The 20,995-nt window shown below is 37.2% G+C and overlaps 1 protein-coding gene across 6 annotated transcripts in view; it reads left to right on the forward strand.

Moving 5' to 3' along the window:
- PTPN4 (protein tyrosine phosphatase non-receptor type 4) overlaps positions 1-20,995 on the forward strand; it is a 193,551-nt gene that overhangs the window by 71,816 nt on the left and 100,740 nt on the right. The window contains exons 3-6 of one of the 6 annotated variants that reach the window (XM_069577813.1): positions 6,100-6,207; positions 16,528-16,570; positions 16,668-16,746; positions 20,804-20,848. In XM_069577813.1, coding sequence (XP_069433914.1) covers positions 6,100-6,207; positions 16,528-16,570; positions 16,668-16,746; positions 20,804-20,848 — 275 coding nt within the window. Of the gene's footprint in view, positions 1-6,099; positions 6,208-16,527; positions 16,571-16,646; positions 16,747-20,803; positions 20,849-20,995 lie in introns of all 6 variants that reach the window. The other 5 variants (XM_069577812.1, XM_069577817.1, XM_069577818.1 and 2 more) reach the window with 5 other exon arrangements.

Raw genomic sequence — 20,995 nt, forward strand, 5'->3', positions numbered from 1 at the left:
TATCATGGGTAAGCTTAGTTGTCCCATGGTATTTGGAAGCTTTGTGGACCAGAAATCAAACCTGTTCAGTTCAGTTTAGTCTCTCAGTCATGTCTGACTCTTTGCGACCCCATTAACCGCAGCATGCCAGGCCTCCCTGTCCATCACCAATTCCCGGAGTTCAGCTTAACCCATGTCCATCGAGTCAGTGATGCCATCCAACCATCTCATCCTCTGTCATCCCCTTCTCCTCCTGCCCTCAGTCTTTCCCAGCATCAGGGTCTTTTCAAATGTGGCAGCTCTTCGCATCAGGTGGCCAAAGTATTGGAGTTTCAGCTTCAACATCAGTTCCTCCAGTGTCCCCTGCCTTAACAGGCAGATTTTAAATAACAGAACCATCAGGGAATTCCCAAAACTGCATACTCATGAATGGTTACTTTTGCATTGTGTGAATGTCATTTCAGTACAAAGAAATAGAAAGAAAACACAAGGAGTTCCCTAGCCCTGCTGCTTGCTACTTCTTTTCTTTCAGAGATAAAAAAAATGTTTATCTTCCTTTTGTTGTTGTTTGTTGATTTCACTCAGGTGGCGGTATAGGGGAAAATGCATCTACTCTTTTTTCTAAACAAGCACATTAGACTCACCTTATTAGCTTTTTAAAAACAGTAATGTTCAGTCAGTCTTAAAGACTAACCACAATGACAGAAAACTAACCAAACTGTTTACTTGGATCACAACCTTGTCTAACTCAATGAAACTATGAGCCATGGCATGTAGGGTCACCTGAGATGGGTGGGTCATGGTGAAGAGTTCTGACAAAACATGGTCCACTGGAGAAGGGATTGGCAAACCGCTTTGATATTCTTGACTTAAGAATCCCATGAAGAGTATGAAAAGGCAAAAAGATATGACACTAAAAAATGAACTCCCCAGGTCGGTAGGTATGGAATATGCTACTGGAGAAGAGTAGAGAAATAGCTCCAGAAAGAATGAAAAGGCTGAGCCAAAGCAAAACCAATACCCAGTTGTGGATGTGGTTGGTGATGGAAGTAAAGTCTGATGCTGTAAAGAACAATATTGTATAGGAACCTGAAATGTTAGGTCCATGAATCAAGGTAAATTAGAAGTGGTCAAATAGGAGACTGCAAGAGTGAACATTGACATTTTAGGAATCAGTGAACTAATGGATTGGAATGGGTGAATTTAATTCAGATGACCATTATATCTACTCCTGTGGGCCATAATCCCTTGGAAGAAATGGAGTAGCCCTCATAATCAACGAGAGTCCAAAATGCAGTACTTGGGTGAGTCTCAAAACGACAGAATGATCTCTCTTTGTTTCCAAGGCAAACCATTCAGTATCACAGTAATCCAAGTCTATGCCCCAACCACTAATGCTGAAGAAGTGGAAGTTGAAAGGTTCTATGAAGACCTACAAGACCTTCTAGAACTAACACCAAAAAAGATGTCTTCTTCATCATAGAGGGCTAGAATGCAAAAGTAGGAAGTCAAGAGATACCTGGAGTAACAGGCAAGTTTGGCTTTGGAGTACAAAATTAAGCAGGGGAAAGGCTAATAGAGTTTTGCCAAGAGAATGCACTGGTCATAGCAAGCACCCTCTTCTAACAACACAAGAGATGACTCTACACATGGACATCACCAGATGGTCAACACTGAAATCAGAGTGATTATATTCTTTGCAGCCAAAGATGGAGAAGCACTATACAGTCAGCAAAAACTAGACAAGGAACTGACTGTGGCTCAGATCATGAACTCCTTATTGCAAAATTCAGAATTTAATTGAAGAAAATAGGGAAAACTACTAGGCCATTCAGGTATGACCTAAATCAAATCCCTTGTGATTATCCAGTGGAAGTGACCAATAGATTCAAGGTATTAGATCTGATAGACAGACTGAAGAACTATGGACGGAGGTTCGTGACATTGTACAAGAGGTGTGATCAAAACCATCCCCAAAAAGAAGAAATGCAAAAAAGCCAAATGGTTGTCTGAGGCGGCCTTACAAGTAGCTGAGAAAAGAAGAGAACTGAAAGGCAGAGGAGAATAGGAAAGATATATCTATCTGAATGCAGAGTTTTGAAGAATAGCAAGGAGAGATTAGAAAGCCTTCCTAAGTGAGCAATGCAGAGAAGTAAAGGAAAATAGAATGGGAAACACTAGAGATCTCTTCAAGAAAATTAGAGATACCAAGGGAGCATTTCATGCAAAGATGGGCACATAAAGGACAGAAATGGTATGGACCTAACAGAAGTAGAAGATATTAAGAGGTGCAAGAATACACAGAAGAACTATACAAAAAAGATCTACATGACTCAGATAATCACGATGGTGTGATCACTCACCTTGAGCCAGATATCCTGGAATGTGAAGTCAAGTGGGCCTTAGGAAGCATCACTACAAACAAAGCTAGTGGAGGTGATGGAATTCCAGTTGAGCTATTTCAAATCCTAAAAGACAATTTTGTGTAAGTGCTACACTCAATTTGTGAGCAAATTTGGAAAACCTAGCAGTGGCCACAGGACTAGAAAAGGTCCGTTTTCATTCCAGTCCTAAAGAAAGAATGCCAAAGAATGTTCAAACTACTGCACAAGTGCACTCATCTCACATGCTAGCAAAGTAATGCTCAAAATTCTCCACTTCAGGCGTTAATAGTATGTGAACTAGGAACTTATGCATTTTTAAACTGGATTTAGAAAAGGCAGAGGAACCAGAGATCAGATTGCCAACATCTGTTGGATCATTGAAAAAGCAGGAGAATGCCAGAAAAACATCTGCTTCATTGACTACGCTAAAACCTTTGAATGTGTAGATCACAACAAACTGTGGAAAATTCTTCAAGAGATGGGAATACCTGACCACGTTACCTGCCTTCTGAGAAATCTGTATGCAGGTCAAGAAGTAACAGTTAGAAACGGACATGTACTGCCTCCAAATTGGGAAAGGAGTAAGTCAAGGCTGTATATTGTCATCCTGCTTATTTAACTTACATGCAGAGTACATCTTGTGAAATGCTGGACTGGATGAAGCACAAACTGGAATCAAGATTGCAGGGAGAAATATCAGTAACCTCAGATATGCAGATGATACCACCCTTATGGCAGACAGCAAAGAGGAACTAAAGAGCCTCTTGATTCAAATGAAAGAGGAGAGTGAAAATGCTGGCTTAAAACTCAACATTCAAAAAACAAAGATCATGGCATCTGGTCCTGTCACGTCATGACAAATAGATGGAGAAACAATGGAAACTGTGAGACACTTTATTTTCTTGGGCTCTAAAATCACTGCAGATGGTGGCTGCAGACATGAAATTAAAAGACTCTTGCTCCTTGGAAGAGAAACTATGACCAACTTAGACATCATATTAAAAAGCAGAGACATTATTCTGGTGACAAAGGTTCGTCTAGTCAAAAGTATGGCTTTTCTGGAAGTGATGTATAGATGTGAGAGTTGGACCATAAAGAAAGCTGAGCGCCGAAGAATTGATGCTTTTGAACTGTGATGTTGGAGAAGACTCTTGAGAATCCCTTGGACTGCAAGGAGATCCAACCAGTCCATCCTAAAGGAAATTAGCCCTGAATATTCATTGGAAGGACTGATGCTGAAGCGCCAATACTTTGGCCACCTGATGCAAAGAACTGTCTCATTTGAAAAGAACTTGATGCTGGGAAAGATTGAAAGGAGAAGGAGAAGGGTATGACAGAGGATGAGATGGTTGGATGGCATCACCAACTCAATGGACATGAGTTTGAGCAAGCTCCAGGAGTTGGTGATGGACTGGCATGCTGTAGTCCTTGGCATCACAAAGCGTCGAAGATGACTGAACTACTGAACTGAACTGTCTGCTCCCCTTTCTATCTTGGGCCAGTTTTATGAGAATGGTAGAGGGGTCGAGGAGCTGAGTTGCATTAATGTGGAAAATGTTCACAGGTTATTCAGATGGGGACCTTCATTGTGAAGCACTGTTTGAAGCACATGGTTCCTACCATTGATGAAACTATATGAGGCCCTGAAACAGGAAGGGAAGCTTTTTACAATGAAGATTCTCCTTTTGAACCTGTGGGTTTTAATTTTGACATTGCTCTGGCCATCTTACTAACAGCCTATAAATGCAGCCAACATCAGGAAGGTAGATTAGAGAGGTGGAAACCTGGCACTTGATGACCCTTCTCATCTGCTGTTGCTTTTGCTAATGTTTCCAAAGTGCTTTCTGGATAGATAAACCTGTCTACAAGGTTAACAGCATCAAGTGACTTTCACCTTGCTCCTTGTATTTTACTTTTTGGTTGATTGTGGGAAACCTGGGCTTGATCCCTGGGTTGGGAAAATTCCCTGGAGAATGGAAAGGGCTACCCACTCCAGTATTCTGGCCTGGAGAATTCCATGGACTGTATAGTCCATGGGGTCACAAAGAGTCGGACACAACTGAGTGACTTTCACTTTTCGCTTTGCTCATAATGTGTCACTATGGTTTTCCACTTTGATTCTTTTATTGCTGAACGTGTTAGTAGTTTCTCCATGTTTTATTGATTAGTTACACTTTTCTTTAGAGAGTTATCATTCTGTTTGTTCCACAGCTTAGTAGCTATGGGACTTTGGCAAGTTGGAATTAACTATTCTTATTACTACAACAGTAGTAATGCCTACATGATAAAATTGGTGTGAGGTTAAAATGAGATATTTTTCTAAAGTTTCCTGTGTATTTGCATAATTACAATAGTATCAGTTTCCTACAAATCAGTTTCTCGGTTTTTATTTTCTTTTTTGTGACATTATTTATTCTACACACGCAAATTTTAAATTGTATTTAGTCAAATATGTCACTTTCGTGTCATAATTTAAAGGACAATAAGACATGGATTAAATACAGCAGTTAATGTAGTAACAGGTCAAGAAGCAACAGTTAGAACTGGACATGGAACAACAGATTGGTTACATATTTGGAAAGGAGTATGTCAAGGCTGTATGTTGTCACCCTGCTTATTTAACATCTATGCAGAGTACATCATGCAAAATGCCGGGCTGGATGAAGCACAAGCTGGAATCAGGATTGCTGGGAGAAATGTCAATAACCTCAGATATGCAGATGATACCACCCTTATGGCAGGAAGCGAAGAAGATCTAAAGAGCCTCTTGATGAAAGTGAAAGAAGAGAGTGAAAAAGTTGGCTTAAAGCTCAACATTCAGAAAATGAAGATCATGGCATCCAGTCCCATCATTTCATGGCAAATAGATGAGGAAATGATGGAAACCGTGAGAGACTTTATTTTCTCTGGCTCCAAAATCACTGCAGATGGTGACTGCAGACATGAAATTAAAAGATGCTTGCTCCTTGAAAGAAAAGCTATGACCGACCTAGATAGCATATTAAAAAGCAGAGACGTTATTTTGCCAACAAAGGTCCATCTAGTCAAAGTTATAGTTTTTCCAGTAGTCATGTATGGATATGAGAGCTGGACTATAAAGAAAGCTGAGCACAGAAGAATTGATGCTTTTGAACTGTGCTGTTGGAGAAGACTCTTGAGAGTCCCTTGAACTGCAAGGAGATCCAAGCAGTCAATCTTAAAGGAAATCAGTCCTGGGTGTTCATTGGAAGGACTGATGTTGAAGCTGAAACTCCAATACTTTGGCCACCTGATGCGAAGAGGTGACTCATTTGAAAAGAACTTGATGCTGGGAAGGATTGAAGGCAGAAGCAGAAGGGGACGACAGCGGATGAGATCTTTGGGTGGCATCACTGACGCGATGGACATGAGTTTGAGTATGCTACAGGAGTCGGTGATGGACAGGGAAGCCTGGCATGCTGCAGTCCATGGGGTTGCAAAGAGTTGGACACAACTGAGCAACTGAACTGAATAACCTGAAAGCAGAAGACATTTGCAAAGTTCTCCTTATATCTTCATTTTTATTATAGACTCTCTGAACCAATTTGCCCTGAGGCAGACTTTTTAAAGTACTGTGTAATGTATGAAGTCCTTCTGCTCAAGCAAATCATTGGCATGAAAACAGTTGCAAACTTATTGTGAGAGAAGAGTCCAAGAGTTTTAACAGTCTGTAAGTATATAGCCTGTGAGTTTGATTTCCTTCTTGTTTTTATTCCAGAAACATGATCAGGGGCAAGTTCTATTGGATATAGTCTTCAAGCATCTTGATTTGACTGAGCGTGACTATTTTGGTTTGCAGTTGACTGACGATTCCACTGATAACCCAGTAAGTTTAAGCTGTTGTCTTTCATTGTCATTGCAATTTTTCTGTCTTTATACTAGGTCCTTTCTGATTTACATTGTTCACTGATTTTGTGAGTTTAAAAAAAATTTTTAATTTGAATGATTAGAGGTAATTCTTTAGCCTTGAACTTCAGTTTCTTATGTTTTAATCTGTTAGGTTATTTCCTTTAGGCTTTCATGATCGTAAGTCAGTCTGCTGATCAAATGCCTGTTTCTTTCTCTGTATGTCTTAGACAACTGAATGGCAAACCTCATTCGTACTTCTTTGCAAGAAATATTGGGCATAAAAGTTAAAATGTTAACACTAAAATTTTGAAGTAAATACTTAAAATACTAATGTATCTTGAGTCTTTCATAAATCAGGCTGTATTAAGAGGAAATTAGTTTTTTGTGGCATTCATGGCAAGCTGTTTCTGACAAAAATTCTTAATTTGTTAACTGTAAATTTTCCAAGTGCAAAGATTCACAGGAGATGCTTCCAAATGACAGAGGTTAAATTTCAAAGGTCTACAACTCTTGAGCATTAAGTTCCTTTGATTGTTAACTAATTCCTTAGTAAATGCAGTAATGATTCTTTTTATTAGAAAAATCACATGATAGAAATAGATATCATGTGATGAATAACAGAAATAGTGAATTTTTTGTAAATTTATATGGTTGTACAGTTGGGGTTTTTCACAAAAGAATATGATATCCTTTTGATTAGTAAAGGAGAATGACTGTTTGGAAGGAGATGTTTTGTATACAGGAGTGGCTGAAGAAATGGTTCTCTAAATCAGAGCTTTAGAAATCAGTTTGTAAGGCCTTGTTAATAGAAGGACTATGGAAAATATGAATAACTCTTGTGAGAAAAGTAGAGTTTCTATCTCTTGTTCTCATGTGCTCTCATGGTTAGGTCCTGGGTGTCTGAATGAATGGTTAGTGGGAAGTAAATATAAAATGTTAAATATTACTTTTTCTTGGCTTTGCTTACTGATTTTGTGTGAAAAACTATGAAGACAATGTGGATGAAATAAAGCAAGATCCAGTTAGTCTCAGTGGAAATAAATGCTTTTGTACTGAACTGAAATAAAAACAAACTTTTCTCATACTTTCTTGACTTCAACAGATGACTTGGGCTGCTCCAAGGGCCTGTAAGAAACAATGTTATTTCTTAATAAATAAATGCATGTGATAATAGAAGTGAGGAGAAATGACAGTAATGCCGCCTTTCACTTAAAGATAAATTGTTAACCAGGCAAACACCTGAAAGGTATCTACTACAATGTGCAATATTGAGATTTAAAAAAATAGACAATTCTTACTTGATGTTGCTGACACTCATAGGTCAGACTTTCTAAATATAAGCCTATCTTTAGATAGATTGAAGAAGTGATGAGAAAACAGAGGAGAAAGAGATCAATTATCAATACTTAACCACCATGGTCACTGAGAAAGTGTTCCAGAAGGACTTGTATGTGAGACCACATGTATTACAGGAAGTTAAAATTCTGTCACATAAATTTATACACAAGAAGACATTTCTACTCTAAAACAATTACAGCAGGATGAATGTGAGGAAGCAGAGATATTTTGAGCTAGGTTGGTCTTTTTGCTGTCTCCTACTTTTTCTTGGTGGCTTAGTTGTAAAGAATCTGCCTGCAATGTAGGAGACTTGATTTCGATCCCTGGATTGGGAAGATCCCCTGGAGAAGGGAATGGCAGCCCACTCCAGTATTCTTTCCTGGAAGGGGAATGGCAGCCCACTCCAGTATTCTTGCCTGGAGAATTCCATCAACAGAAGAGCTTGGTGGGCTATAGTCCATGGGGTTGCAAAGAGCCAGACATGACTGAGCATTAACACACGTGCTTTTTCTTAATTTGTTTTACTTTTCTATCTTGAGCATTCCTTCTGAAATAAGATACATTCCCAGGGGCCAGTTGCTGATGATCCAAAAGAATTTTACCACTCCCTGCGCACAGCCCCCCACCCCCCGCCTTAGAATCATACAGTTTCAAAGAAGAGACCAAATTATTTTGTCTACCACCTTTAATTTTCATGAGAAATACCCCAATCCAAGGACATAAAAGAGATAAAGCCCAAGCTGAAAAAGAACGTTAGTAGCTCAGTCATGTCTGACTTTTTGCGAGCCCACGGACTGTAGCCCACCAGGCTCCTCTCCATGGGATTTTCCTGTCAGATTACTGGAGTGGGTTGCCATTTCCTTTTCCAGCGGATCTTCCCCACGCAGGGATTGAACCTGGGTCTCTTAGATTTCAGGCAGATTCTTTATTGTCTAAGCCATCAGGGAAGCCCTAAAGCCCAAGCTACATGCTGGTATTAATGAAATTAGACTTGAATCTCCTAAGTCCCCCTACAGGTCTTTTCACAGCACTACAACTTCAGTATTTAAATATTCAGAAGAATCGGTGTAATGGGAAAACATGTCTGAGGAGGAGCCTTTAGAGCAGAAATCTCATTATTGCCCCATTTCTGATTGTCAGTATGAAGTGTAACAAGACTTTAAGGATAATTAACGGACTGAAGGAGAAAAATGCCATTTTTAAAAAGAGAAGGAGTAAGGGCATAACATATGAAACATCTATTGTGTACTAGTTAGTAACCAAATTCTCACAATAATCTTATGATTAAAATTTTCCTGAAGATGAAAAACTGAGGCTTACAAAACTTGTTTAATTACATAGATAATTAAGTAGCTGAGAAAGGATTTGAAGTCATATCTATCTGACTCCAAAGCCTTTATCTATCTACTGAAAAGTATTGCTTCCCAAGAGGTAATGATATAGGTACATAGGACTTATAAAAATGAACATACTGAGGAGAGGGGGTGATCATGCCATAAAATTACCAGCAGTGATCAAAAGGAATTTGGTAATATTCCTAAAAAATGAATTGTTGTCAATTCTTATTAGTTAACAGTTTTTTTCGTCTTAAAGCTTATATATGTTATTTATACATGTACGTGTATAAATGTATGTTGCATATATATATACACAGACACATACACACTATATATTCACTTTAGGGGATCAGAATTAATATTGTCTTAGGCACATAGCTACTGATATCAATTTAATTGATAAACTAAAAAAGCGCTTAACATTTGATTGTAGAGTTATATGTGGAAATACAGAATCATAATTGACTATCCTTTGCTTTAGAATATTCCCTGGAAACGAGTTTCAGTGCAGCAAACAAAATTACTTAAAGAAAGGCTTTGAATTTTTAAATTTCTGCTGCTTTCATTGAAAACCTATTTATCACAGCTTTAGCTGTTAGCATAATGTCTTATATAATAATTTTGTTCAGTAAATATGTATTGAATGAGAGGGCAAAATAATGAGTAAATGGCTATAATTCATTATCCATGATTTCTTTAATTTCATACACACTTAATGGTGTTGTACCTTGGTGGCCTTTATCAGCATGATTTCATCAGAGCCTTGAGCCTTACATTACTTGTATGCATCAAGGGTGATATATTTATTCCCTCCCCCACCCCCACCCCCCCGCCAAGTGAATTATAGTGCCTTTCAGTGAGACAAAGAGTGGACTAAATTGATTATTCTTAACTTACTCTTTCTACAGTTTCCATCCTTCTGATGATAGTTTTGTTATGGTTATGGTATTTTACTGGTTTACTACTATTTCCATATCCCCTAACCTTGTGACTTTGAAATTTGAACCGATATCAGAAATACCTGAAGGGTTTCCACAGTTCAGGATTTCTGGACCCTATGCTTAGAATTTCTGATTCAGAAAGTCTGGGATGGAGCTCAGTAATTCACACTTAAAACAAATTTCGCTATAATGCTAGTTTTGCTAGTTCAAGGGACCACATTTCGAAAACCATTGCTCTAACCCAGTGGGCTGTTAATTAAGTAACAAATGATTCATAGAAAATAATTTAGTCTACTATTTGAGTTAGTTTTACCATAACTCAGTATTTTTAAATTATTTTATCCAGTTTGAGGAAATATAGCAGTCACATTGAGGATGATTTGTTTCGACACGCCACATTTTAGTACAATATAGTTGCTGAAATGCTTGTTTTTATTTTCTGTCATGTTCCTATAGTATTTCTCTCACCTTCCATCTGTTTCTACTGTGTACCTCAATTCAGCTCTTATTACCTGTTGTATAAGCCTATTCAGTAGTCTGCCAAATGGTAGATCTTTGTTTTTGTTCTCTCCTGGTTTCATTTGCGGAGGGAATGGCAGAGGGGTCTGGGGTGCAGAGAACTATTTCACAGAGAATCAGTAGCATATACAGAGTTCCACAGTGAAGAGAGGATGGCTGCATTTGAGGAACTGAAAAAAATCTTAACACCTATGGCTGGACTATAGAGCCAGAAGAGAAGATGGGTCAAAGATGAGATATGAGTAGTACAGTAGATATCAAGTGCTTTTGATGTGAGGTAAGGTTGTACTGGCCTAAGGATTTATTTACACAAGTATCATGAAACTTGTATTTTAGACATATCACTCTAGTTGCAGTATAGCCAGTGGCAAGTAAAGCTGACAAGTAGAGACAGTTGGGAGATTGTTGCACTAATGAAGTTACTAAATTGGCTGTGGTGATGGATGGGTAAGTGCTCAAGATATTTAGGCGATACAGTCAGAAGGGTTCATGAGGGAAAGAGTAAATTCAGAGAGTTTGATATCTCAGATTCTTCAGTAAGTAAATAGAAGAACCATCCAAATGGTATTGTTGATTTTTCTTTTTCAGTTATCAGTTATTTATTGAAATGGTTTATTTTTTATTGTGCAACCTTCCTAAACTCACTAATTCTTGTCACTGTTTGTAAATTCCCTAGAATTTTCTATAGAGATTGTCATGTAAACATATGGTCAATTACATTTATTTAAAAATTTTTAACCAACTCAGTATTCAAGAAAGAAACCAGTATATACACTTGATTCTATATCAACCTGGTATCTTAAGGCCTTCCTAAATTTACTTATTACTTCTGGTATCTTTTTTTTCATTGATTCCTTAGAATTTTCTGTATAAATCATGTCATATGTGAATAGCAACAGTTTATTTTTTCCTTCCCAGTCTTTATTCTTTTTCTTTTTTGCCCATTATTTTTTCATTCTTTGTTACATGAAAGCTGAGACTATGAGGATACTGATGAATAGAGGTGAAGGGAACAAACTGCCTCGCCTGTTCTCTGTCAGAGGGAGGTACTCAGTGTCTCACCATTAAGTATGCCTTTAGCTGCTGGGTTTGTTTTTTTTTTTTAAAAAAAAAACAGTATAATTAGGGCATAATTGGGTAGTTTAGTTGCTAAGTTGTGTCCGACTGTTGCAGCTCCATAGACTGTGCAGCCTGCCAGGCTCTTCTCTCCAAGGGATTCTCCGGGCAAGAGTACTGGAGCGGGTTGCCATTTCCTTCCCCAGGTTATATTCCCAACCCAGGGACTGAACCCAGGTCTCCTGCACTGCAGGCAGATTCTTTATCAACTGAGCTACAAGGGAAGCCCCAAGGCATAATTTACATAGGATAAAATCCAACACCCATTCATAATGAAAACTATCAGCAAACTTGGAAAAGGAACATTGAGTTCAGTTCAGTCGCTCAGTCGTGTCCGACTCTCTGCGACCCCATGAATCGCAGCATGCCAGGCCTCCCTGTCCATCACCAACTCCCAGAGTTCACTCAAACTCACGTCCATCGAGTCCGTGATGCCATCCAGCCATCTCATCCTCTGTCGTCCCCTTCTCCTCCTGCCCCCAATCCCTCCCAGCGTCAGAGTCTTTTCCAATGAGTCAATTCTTTGCATGAGGTGGCCAAAGTACTGGAGTTTCAGCTTTAGCATCATTCCTTCCAAAGAACACCCAGGGCTGATCTCCTTCAGAATGGACTGGTTGGATCTCCTTGCAGTCCAAGGGACTCTCAAGAGTCTTCTCCAACACCACAGTTCAAAAGCATCAGTTCTTCGGCGTTCAGCTTTCTTCACAGTCCAATCTGCTGTGATAAAGGATGTATACTAAGCACAGGTGCATCAGGTAACTGTAAAGTAAAAGCACAATGATATGTCACTGCACGTCCACTGGAATAGTTAAAAGATGAGAATCTCACAGTACCATGTTTTGGCTAGGATGTGGAGCCACTGTTAAGAATTGCTGGTAAGACTTTAAAAGGATACAACCACTTTGGAAAGTATAGTTTGGCAGTTTCTTATAAACTTGAACATAGGTTTAATACATATCTCCAAGCAGTCCTACCTTTGAGGTATTTATCCAGGAGAAATGAAAACACATTCTGAGAAACTTTGTATGCAAATGATCATAGTATCTTTATTCATAATAGCGCATTCCTGAATTAACTTCAGCATCTATCAGTAAGTGAATGGATGAAAAATAATTGTTATGTTTTTAGATAGTGGAATAGTATATGATATATACTGGATTATTCTATTCATAGTAAATTGTAGAGCAAGCAAAACTTGTCCATAGTGACTGAAAGCAGATTAGTGATTGCCTGGGGGCATTGAGGGGCTGATTGCGAAAGGACACAGGGAACCTCTCAGGGTGGTAGAAGGAGGTTGGTAGTGAGGCCCTGCATGACTTGGACTGTGGATGGAGAATGAGTGCGGTCTGGCTGGACCCACATCCAGATGCTGCTTCCCTTTGGGTGAACGGTTATCTCAATTATCGGAAATGAATATCATTTCCTTATATTTCCAACTGCTTCTTTTTCCTGGGGTTTTGGGATCTTCCTGTGCATGCAAAAGCTGAACCGTCAACCAGAGTTGTGATGGCTTTTATATCTAGACTTGGGTTAAACCCTTCTACTGCTTCCTGTCTCTCAGGATTTCCTCCACCTGGACTCTGTCCATTGACACCTCAAGTTAGTGAGACTGTCCCCTACCTTGTACTGGATTTGAGGTTGCCTTCAGGGAAAAAAATGCAAATGTATAAATCTTACCCTTGCAGTTTTTCTGTTTTTTCAAGATTAAACTTGGGTACTGTTTCTTCTGCCTGATTTTGGTTGCTTTCTGATGTCAAATATTGTACATACACACAGAATAAAAATGAGTGCCTTGAGCAGACAAGAAATTTTAAGGACTTCTTAGATTCTGTGCTTATAAGGATTAGTGGAAGAATCAAACGGAATCAAAAAGAGAATGTAGAAGAGAAATATGGTGGAGGTGGGAGAGTTTTCAGGGTGATACAGTACAGTTTGTCAAACAGTTCACTGAGAAACTGTTTGAAACATCTAGGCTCTTAACCCCTCAGGCAGCGTGTACTGTTCTTTGTGGAATAAATATATTTGTATGTTTGGCATGAAGGTGCAGAGAACTCATATCTTCTTAGCGATATAATTAATCTGCCTTGAGAGTCCAAATGAATCATTTGGAAAACTTTTTACAACTAGTAGGACTTAAAACTGAACAAAAAAAGTGTCAATCACTTTCTATGAACTGATTAGGGAACATAATCCAACAAAATAGCAAATTAAATAGATTTTCTTTTGAAAACCCAAATCCATTAAATATCTATGAATAAACTTTTGATATTAGAGGTATCAAAACTTATAGGAAGAAAACCATAAAACTTAACAGGAAGAGATAATAGACATGAGTAAATGAGGAAATAGCATGTTCAGGATGAGGAAGATTGAATGTTATGAAGATTTCACTAACAATTGCTAGTTAGAATCTGAACTGAATTTTTGGGGTGGAGGGAGTGAAGTTGACCCCATCACCCTCAAGTTCATCTTGCTCCATCTTCATGGTTTAAGTCAAGAGTATACCTCCTATCTAATTGCCATCACTGAGGAAATCTGTGACAGTTCCCAGTGCTTGTTAGTGTACTTCTCGAAGCTGTGCCAGCCTCACAGATCTTGTATATTTAAATGTGCGGATCTATGATATCAGAATGTTTTGAAGGGGAACTGAGTGAGGAAGGCAGGCTATGGGGAATTAAATGGTCCCAAATTTTTATTTTAGACAGTAAAATAAATATAATTTATGCTTTTTTTTTTCTAGAAAATATGCAGGAAAAAAATCACTAGATTAATAAATACATGAGTGAGACTGTGGATAAATGGGTGGATGCCTAGGGGGAACAGATATGTTAAGTAGGGGTAAAACCATCTGATTATTGGCACAGAAATAGAAACTGCTGAGTCATTCAACAGGGTTAGTTAGCCCTTCACCAGATAATTTTAGTAGATGGTATATGCTATATTTTGTGCTGGGTACTGACCCTTCAGCTTTGAATAAATCAGGTATTATTCCTTACCTTAAGGAGTTCATAATCTACAAAAGAATATAGACAATAAAAAGTAAAACAAACACATTGCATTTAAAATGTTACAAAGGAATTTAATGTTCCTTACCAGAGGAAAATAACTAAGTAGATAGGAGCTTTGTGACATACTTTTGATAGGGCGGTCAATGAAGGCCTTTCTAATGATGTGAAATTTAAGTTGAGACAGATAACGAAAGCCATCAACCATGGTAAAAGCAGGGAAAGGACATTCTTTGCATCAGGGTGCTTGGAATTAAGGCATCTTGGAGAAACAGAAAGGAGGCCATTATGACTGAAGCTCGGAAAACTGTGGTGGAAGAAGTTAAGGAGACAAATATATCACTTAAATATGAAATCTAAAAAAAGGATACAAAGGAACTTATCTACAAAACAGAAATATAGTCACAGATGTAGAAAACAAACCTTAAGAGTTACAGGGCAGGGAGGGAAGGGGGATAAATTGGGAGATTGGGACTGACATATACACACTACAGTATATAAAATAATTAACCAGTAAGGACCTCCTGTATAGCGGGGGAATTATACTCAATACTCTGTATTGGCTTATTTGGGAAAATAATCTAAAAGAGAGTAGATATGTGGATATGTAAAAAAAAATTTGACAGCCACAGATCTGGAATTGGCAAATCTGAACTGGACACCTATTTTGATTGGTATTGTAAGGCTTCTAAAACTTATCAGGAGTCTAGAATTGCCTCTTTGAAATATACATTTTTAAAATTAACTGAGGCAAATAAAACATTAAAGAAACAAAAAAAGAAGAGGTGAGGAGAGACCATGTAAGCCATAGTAAGGCCTTTGGATCTTAAATTAAATCATCAAGAGATGCCAAGCAAAGGAGTGACACTTTTTAAAGACTACTCTAGGGACTTCTCTGGTGATCTAATGGCTAAGCTCCCAAAGCAGGAGGCCTGGGTTCAGTCCTTGGTAAATTAGATCCCACGTGCCACAACTAAGAGTTTGCATGCCACAACGAAGGTCAAAGATCCCAAGGGCCACAACTAAGACCCAAAAAGAAAAAAAAAATAGGACTGGCTTCTGGAGGATGAAGGATGAGAGGAAGAGAAGAGACAGACTACAATTATTAAGAGGCTAAGGGATGGTAGCAGAGTAGGTGGAGAAGAATTGTTAAATTCTAGGGATGATTTGGAGGTAGAATTAGTTGGATTTGATATGTTGGATGTTATGGACAGTGGAAAGAAGACTAATGGATTACTTTCGGCCTCTTGTTTCTAAAATCTATTTGTGTGCACTTTATTGGATCTACTGTGGGTGGTAGTAGGATAGTTTATAAGTAACGACATACAAGCTTATATTTTTCTAGTGCTTTAAAAATACTGCCATATCTATGACCTCGTTTTGGGTTGTTTAATTTTTTTGACTGAAACATTGGCTGCTGAAATGTTTTCTGAATTTATAGTTTTCCTGAAATAGAGCTTAAGTGGCATTCAGAAGTGTTTAGACTACTTGAAATTTTCATATACAAAAAAGCAGTCTTTCCCTAAACATTGTCTCTTAAAAAAATTAGTGTGGGATGTTTTTGGGGGGGAGTATTTTATTTTCTTTTTCGAGGAATAGAGAAGGAGTTAAATTTTTTTCATACTAGTAGATTTTCATGATGTGTAAATTTTGCCTGAATGAGAGCATAAAGCCAAGTGTATTTTTATGAGAGATAAAGAGAATTTTTAAAAATTGATAGGCTGTTAATACTTAACAGAACCACTTCATATTGTAGTGATGAAGCATTTTTACTTTTGGAATAGAGTTTATTATATACTGTATAACTTAATGAGAAATTAAAATCAAAATCTTAAATCACAAATATATTCAGTAACTTTCTTGTAGAATTTTGTTACATTTGATATGAGTTTGTAATTTAGTGATTTTTCCCCCTCACCTAGTAGGCCTTTTCAAAAAATGCAATTTTTAGCATTAATCTTCAAATGGAATAGATTTGTAAGAATTGATGTATTAGTTCATCAAGGAAAAAACAAATCAGTCTTATTTATTTATTTTTCAGAGGTGGCTGGATCCAAACAAACCAATAAGGAAGCAGCTAAAGAGTGAGCAAACATATTTACTTGATGTTATAAAATATACTTTATAAATATAAAGGATTAATATAATCTGATTAATTAGAACTGCTTTTATTAATTCTAGGAGGATCTCCTTACAGTTTGAACTTTAGAGTCAAATTTTTTGTAAGTGACCCCAACAAGTTACAAGAAGAATATACAAGGTGGGTTTATGGAGCATATTTTTACTTGAAAGTATTGTCAAAACTCTTACGAAATTTTGAAATTAGGCAAAAATAGATGACCATGACATAGTTCTGAGCTTCCCTGCCAGCACACAGAATAGGTTGTGGATGTTTTAAGATAAATTTCTTCCTCCTCTTTTGAATGGCTGGGAGAGATTTAGGAGGTTGTAACCCTAGGGCTAGCTCATCCAGCTGTAAGCAGTTTCCTGAGCCATAGAGATACTAACTTTATGAAAAATGGTTCAGAAGCACTGCTGTCACTAATTGTAGTAATTAGATGATGCTACAGTTGTATTCCAGGTATTCTGCATAGTGACTGTTATCTAGTTTTTTTTTCCCCCCTTGTGAAAGCATATTCTGTATTTTACTTCCATTGAAGAGAGCATAGAATTTATTAAATGTATAACCGCTGTGTGTAGAAGTGATGGTCAGCAGGTATCTCTGTAGAGCATGCTGGCAGAGAGTGCACTGGCACATTCAGGCTGAAAATCCCCACACCACTGGCCATTTTAAGTTTGATCTTCATTTACAGTTAATCCTGTTGTCCCTTCTACTTGACATAATGTACACAAGAATGACCCAGATGAGCATTTTGATATCACATAAATGTTAGGTGAACTGTTTAAGGTAGAAACCATGGGGAATAATTACAGTGTGGTAACTGTCATTATTAAAATAACTTGAATGATAACCTTACGTATTGCTTGAAAGACAGAATTAGTGGTTTTTGTTTCTAAAGACAGAATGAAAAATTAGTATATTATACCTTCCACACAATATAAGAATATAGGTCATTGGCTGTATTCAGAATTACTCTAAAAGATAAGTGACAAATTAAATATCTGAATACCATGGACAGAGGAGTCTGCTGGGCTACAGTCCCTGATGCTGCAATTAGTCTGAAAACACTGAAACGATTTAGCACGCGCGCACACACCTAAAGCTATCTGTAGGTAGGCTGTTAGATGCTAACGTCTTCATTATCCTTTAGAATACTTCAGTAAAGTGGAGAAGCAAAGTACTGTTGAGAGTCCTTTGCTATGTGTTTGTTGTGGGGCAGGGTGTTACCATTTTTGTAACAACTCAGGCATATAGATCCAGGATTAGGTAGTCCTAACTTTTGACACTAATAATGTCCAATATAATTTATCTTGAAAGGCAAAGTTGTATCGTATGAAAACCTTAGTTTAATATTGTAACTCTTAATCAGTCAGATTTTGTTGTCGTTAAATAATTAAAGTAATAGGCTCTTTTGTCTTAATAAATAGTTCTCAGTATAATAAAACTTTCCCAAATTTTGGATGAACTGCAAGGAAACTGCTCTGAATTACTGAAAATTGGGAATTATAAAGCATTTTAAAATGCACTTTTTACTGGTACATGTAACTTGAAATCAAGTAACCAAGTATTCCTTAATACATATTTATGTAATTAGTTTTTAAATGTATATGAAAAATAAAAGACCAGTAATTTTTTATTGGATTTATAATGTGTTTAATGTTTATGAAAACTTTGTTAGCATAGCAATTTAAATGTTGTCAATTGTAGCTATAGTCATAATTTACTCCACTCAAAACACTGTCTTTAAATTTCTTAATAAGGTTGATGTGTTGGTTCTTTTATAGCCTGTGTTGAAAACATAACCAGGGAACAAATGTTTCACTGATAATTAAAGTCAAACTATCTTCATGAAGTAGAATAAAGTAAAATCACATTTGGTAGTAGTAGTGGAATTGTGTTAAAGTCTTATCAGTCTAAAATATGTTTTTCCTAGAAATAATGCATTATTTAAAAAATCCTTTATAGTGTAATGTCCTGGAATCTTGTAACTGGTGCTTTTTGGTAAAATGAGTAAATGGCAAATTTTAATTTTATTACCATTTATACATCAAGGATTTTCTACTCTAATTACAAGTTAGAATCACCATAAGGGAGCTTTAAAACATACTGATAGCATGGCCAGACCCCTAGATATTTTGATTTAATAGGTATCAGATGAGACCTGGCTTCCAGGTGATTCTATTAATAATATGCAGCCAGGGTTTAAAAAAAAAGACTCCTTTAAACCTTTAGTGCTTGGGTAGCCTTCTTGTTATGGTCATGAGTAGGGGTAGGACACCTTTAGACACAGTGGCTCCGTTTTAAGGACCGGTTTAAGCCCCACAAAAAGGAAGTCTACCTCTGTACCTCCTTGCCTTGAGATTCTTTTTTGGATTAGTGGTTAAAAAAAGAAAAAAAAAAAGGAGTTACAGACCTTTCATCAGGTTAAATGTCATTTGTATTAACAGGTGCTGGCATAACTAGAGTTGGCATTTTCTTAGGGGTCATTACAATACACTGGAGAAGGCAATGGCAACCCACTCCAGTACTCTTGCCTGGAGAATCCCAGGGACGGCGGAGCCTGCTGGGCTGCCATCTATGGGGTCGCAGAGTCAGACGCGACTGAAGCGACTTAGCAGCAGCAGCAGCAGCATTACAATACAAATGACATTTCTTTTGTACCTTTTTAGTGCTCAGTATGTTCAGTACATAGTAGGTGTTCAGTGCATGATCTGTTACTATATTACTTTTACAACTTGAACAGATCATCTCTACATTTAGCTCAGTCATTATTAATCTGTCTTAAAGGTCTTTAATTGTCTTTAAAAATTGGGCTTTTATCACCATATTTAGGGCCCCTGGGATACATATACTAGGCAAGTGATATTACTTTCTTTTTACAAATAGAGAAACTAAGGCTCCACCAAATTTTAAGTAATTTGCCAAAGATCATAGGCTGGTTTAGCTTAGGACTTTAATTCTGGTTTTTATTCTATCAGTTCTTACTGCTCAGTGTGTAAATCAAATTCAGGAAGCATAGATGTTATTTGTATAGGATTTACAGTATTATATCAGGGATATACACATTTCAATCTTAACTATAAGACTGTTTCCCACTAGAAATTTTTAACTTTTAATTATGAAATCAAGTAAACCAGATAGAAATATGTTGTCTTGGGTTGAGTACATGGGTAATATTGTAATAGTATGTATTAAGCCTCACAAGAGTTTATGTACTTCACTAATATATGAAGTCAGGATATTGGTATCAGCTGTTTTATATCTGATTCTCTGAAAATCTTAATTACATTCTTTGGTAATTTGATTGTCATGGAACTCTTTAATAACTGTAATAGCCAAACAACTAAAATTGTAAATAATTTTGACTCTTGTGTACTCTTTTTAGGGGGTGAAATGAAAGTCTTAATTCTCTGTTTAAACATTGAAAATCACACAATTTTATCTTCTGCCAACATGATACAGCACCAGTGCCTTTACCCAGGCACCGATAAACCCAATCAGGGGATGACTGTACCCACCAGCAGGGACAGAAGGGCAAGGCCATCTTGTGAGCAACTTTGGTATTCTTAGTATAGGATACTTAAATTTTTGTTGGTTTTAAAGGAAATTGGCTACTTGGCAATATTAATAGTAGAGCAACAGTAGGGAAGGGAACTTTCCCCGCCCTGATCAAAGAGAGCTTTCTTAACTCAAATGAAGATGGAAAAGTGCTTTTTTACAGTTAGCAACTTCTTGTTGCCTGATGCTGTAGTGCGCAGCATAGGCTCACCACGTGGAGCTGGCCTCCTGGCTCAGCAGAAAGAGTGACTTTCTGCAGTTGATCGGTAGTGTGTTGCTACTGTCAGTTCTGTCTGTCTCTGACTTACGTTTCCTGTGCTTCCCATTTCTACTTTTGGCAAACACCAATCTTCAGAATATTTCTCCCTCATCTTTAGTCATGTAATTTTTAAAATCATGAAAGTTTTATAATAGAAGCTAGGGAAATAAAATGTTTGGAGTATAAAATTTCATTTATCAAATCTAAATATTTGGATTCATGAATTTATGAAAGTTTATTTTAAAATATCTTTACATGTGCTAATATGTTCATTAAAAAGCACATATTTCAGTTTTATTTGTTAATGTGAATATACAGTTTTTAAAACTCTAAATTTTGTAATTCCAATAAATACTAATTTTCTTTTTTTTTCCCAAGGTACCAGTATTTTTTGCAAATCAAACAAGACATTCTTACTGGAAGGTGGGCTATTTTAAATTTTTAGTAATGGGCTTTAAAAATACTTTAAATTCTGCATTTAGTAGTTTGTGATCATTGCAAACAGATCTACTGAAAGATGATCTACTGAAAGATGGCCCTATGTAGCATGAATTCCTTTCATCAGATAAG

The sequence above is a fragment of the Ovis canadensis genome, chromosome 2 (assembly GCF_042477335.2).
Source record: "Ovis canadensis isolate MfBH-ARS-UI-01 breed Bighorn chromosome 2, ARS-UI_OviCan_v2, whole genome shotgun sequence".
NCBI classification, from domain to species: Eukaryota; Metazoa; Chordata; class Mammalia; order Artiodactyla; family Bovidae; genus Ovis; species Ovis canadensis.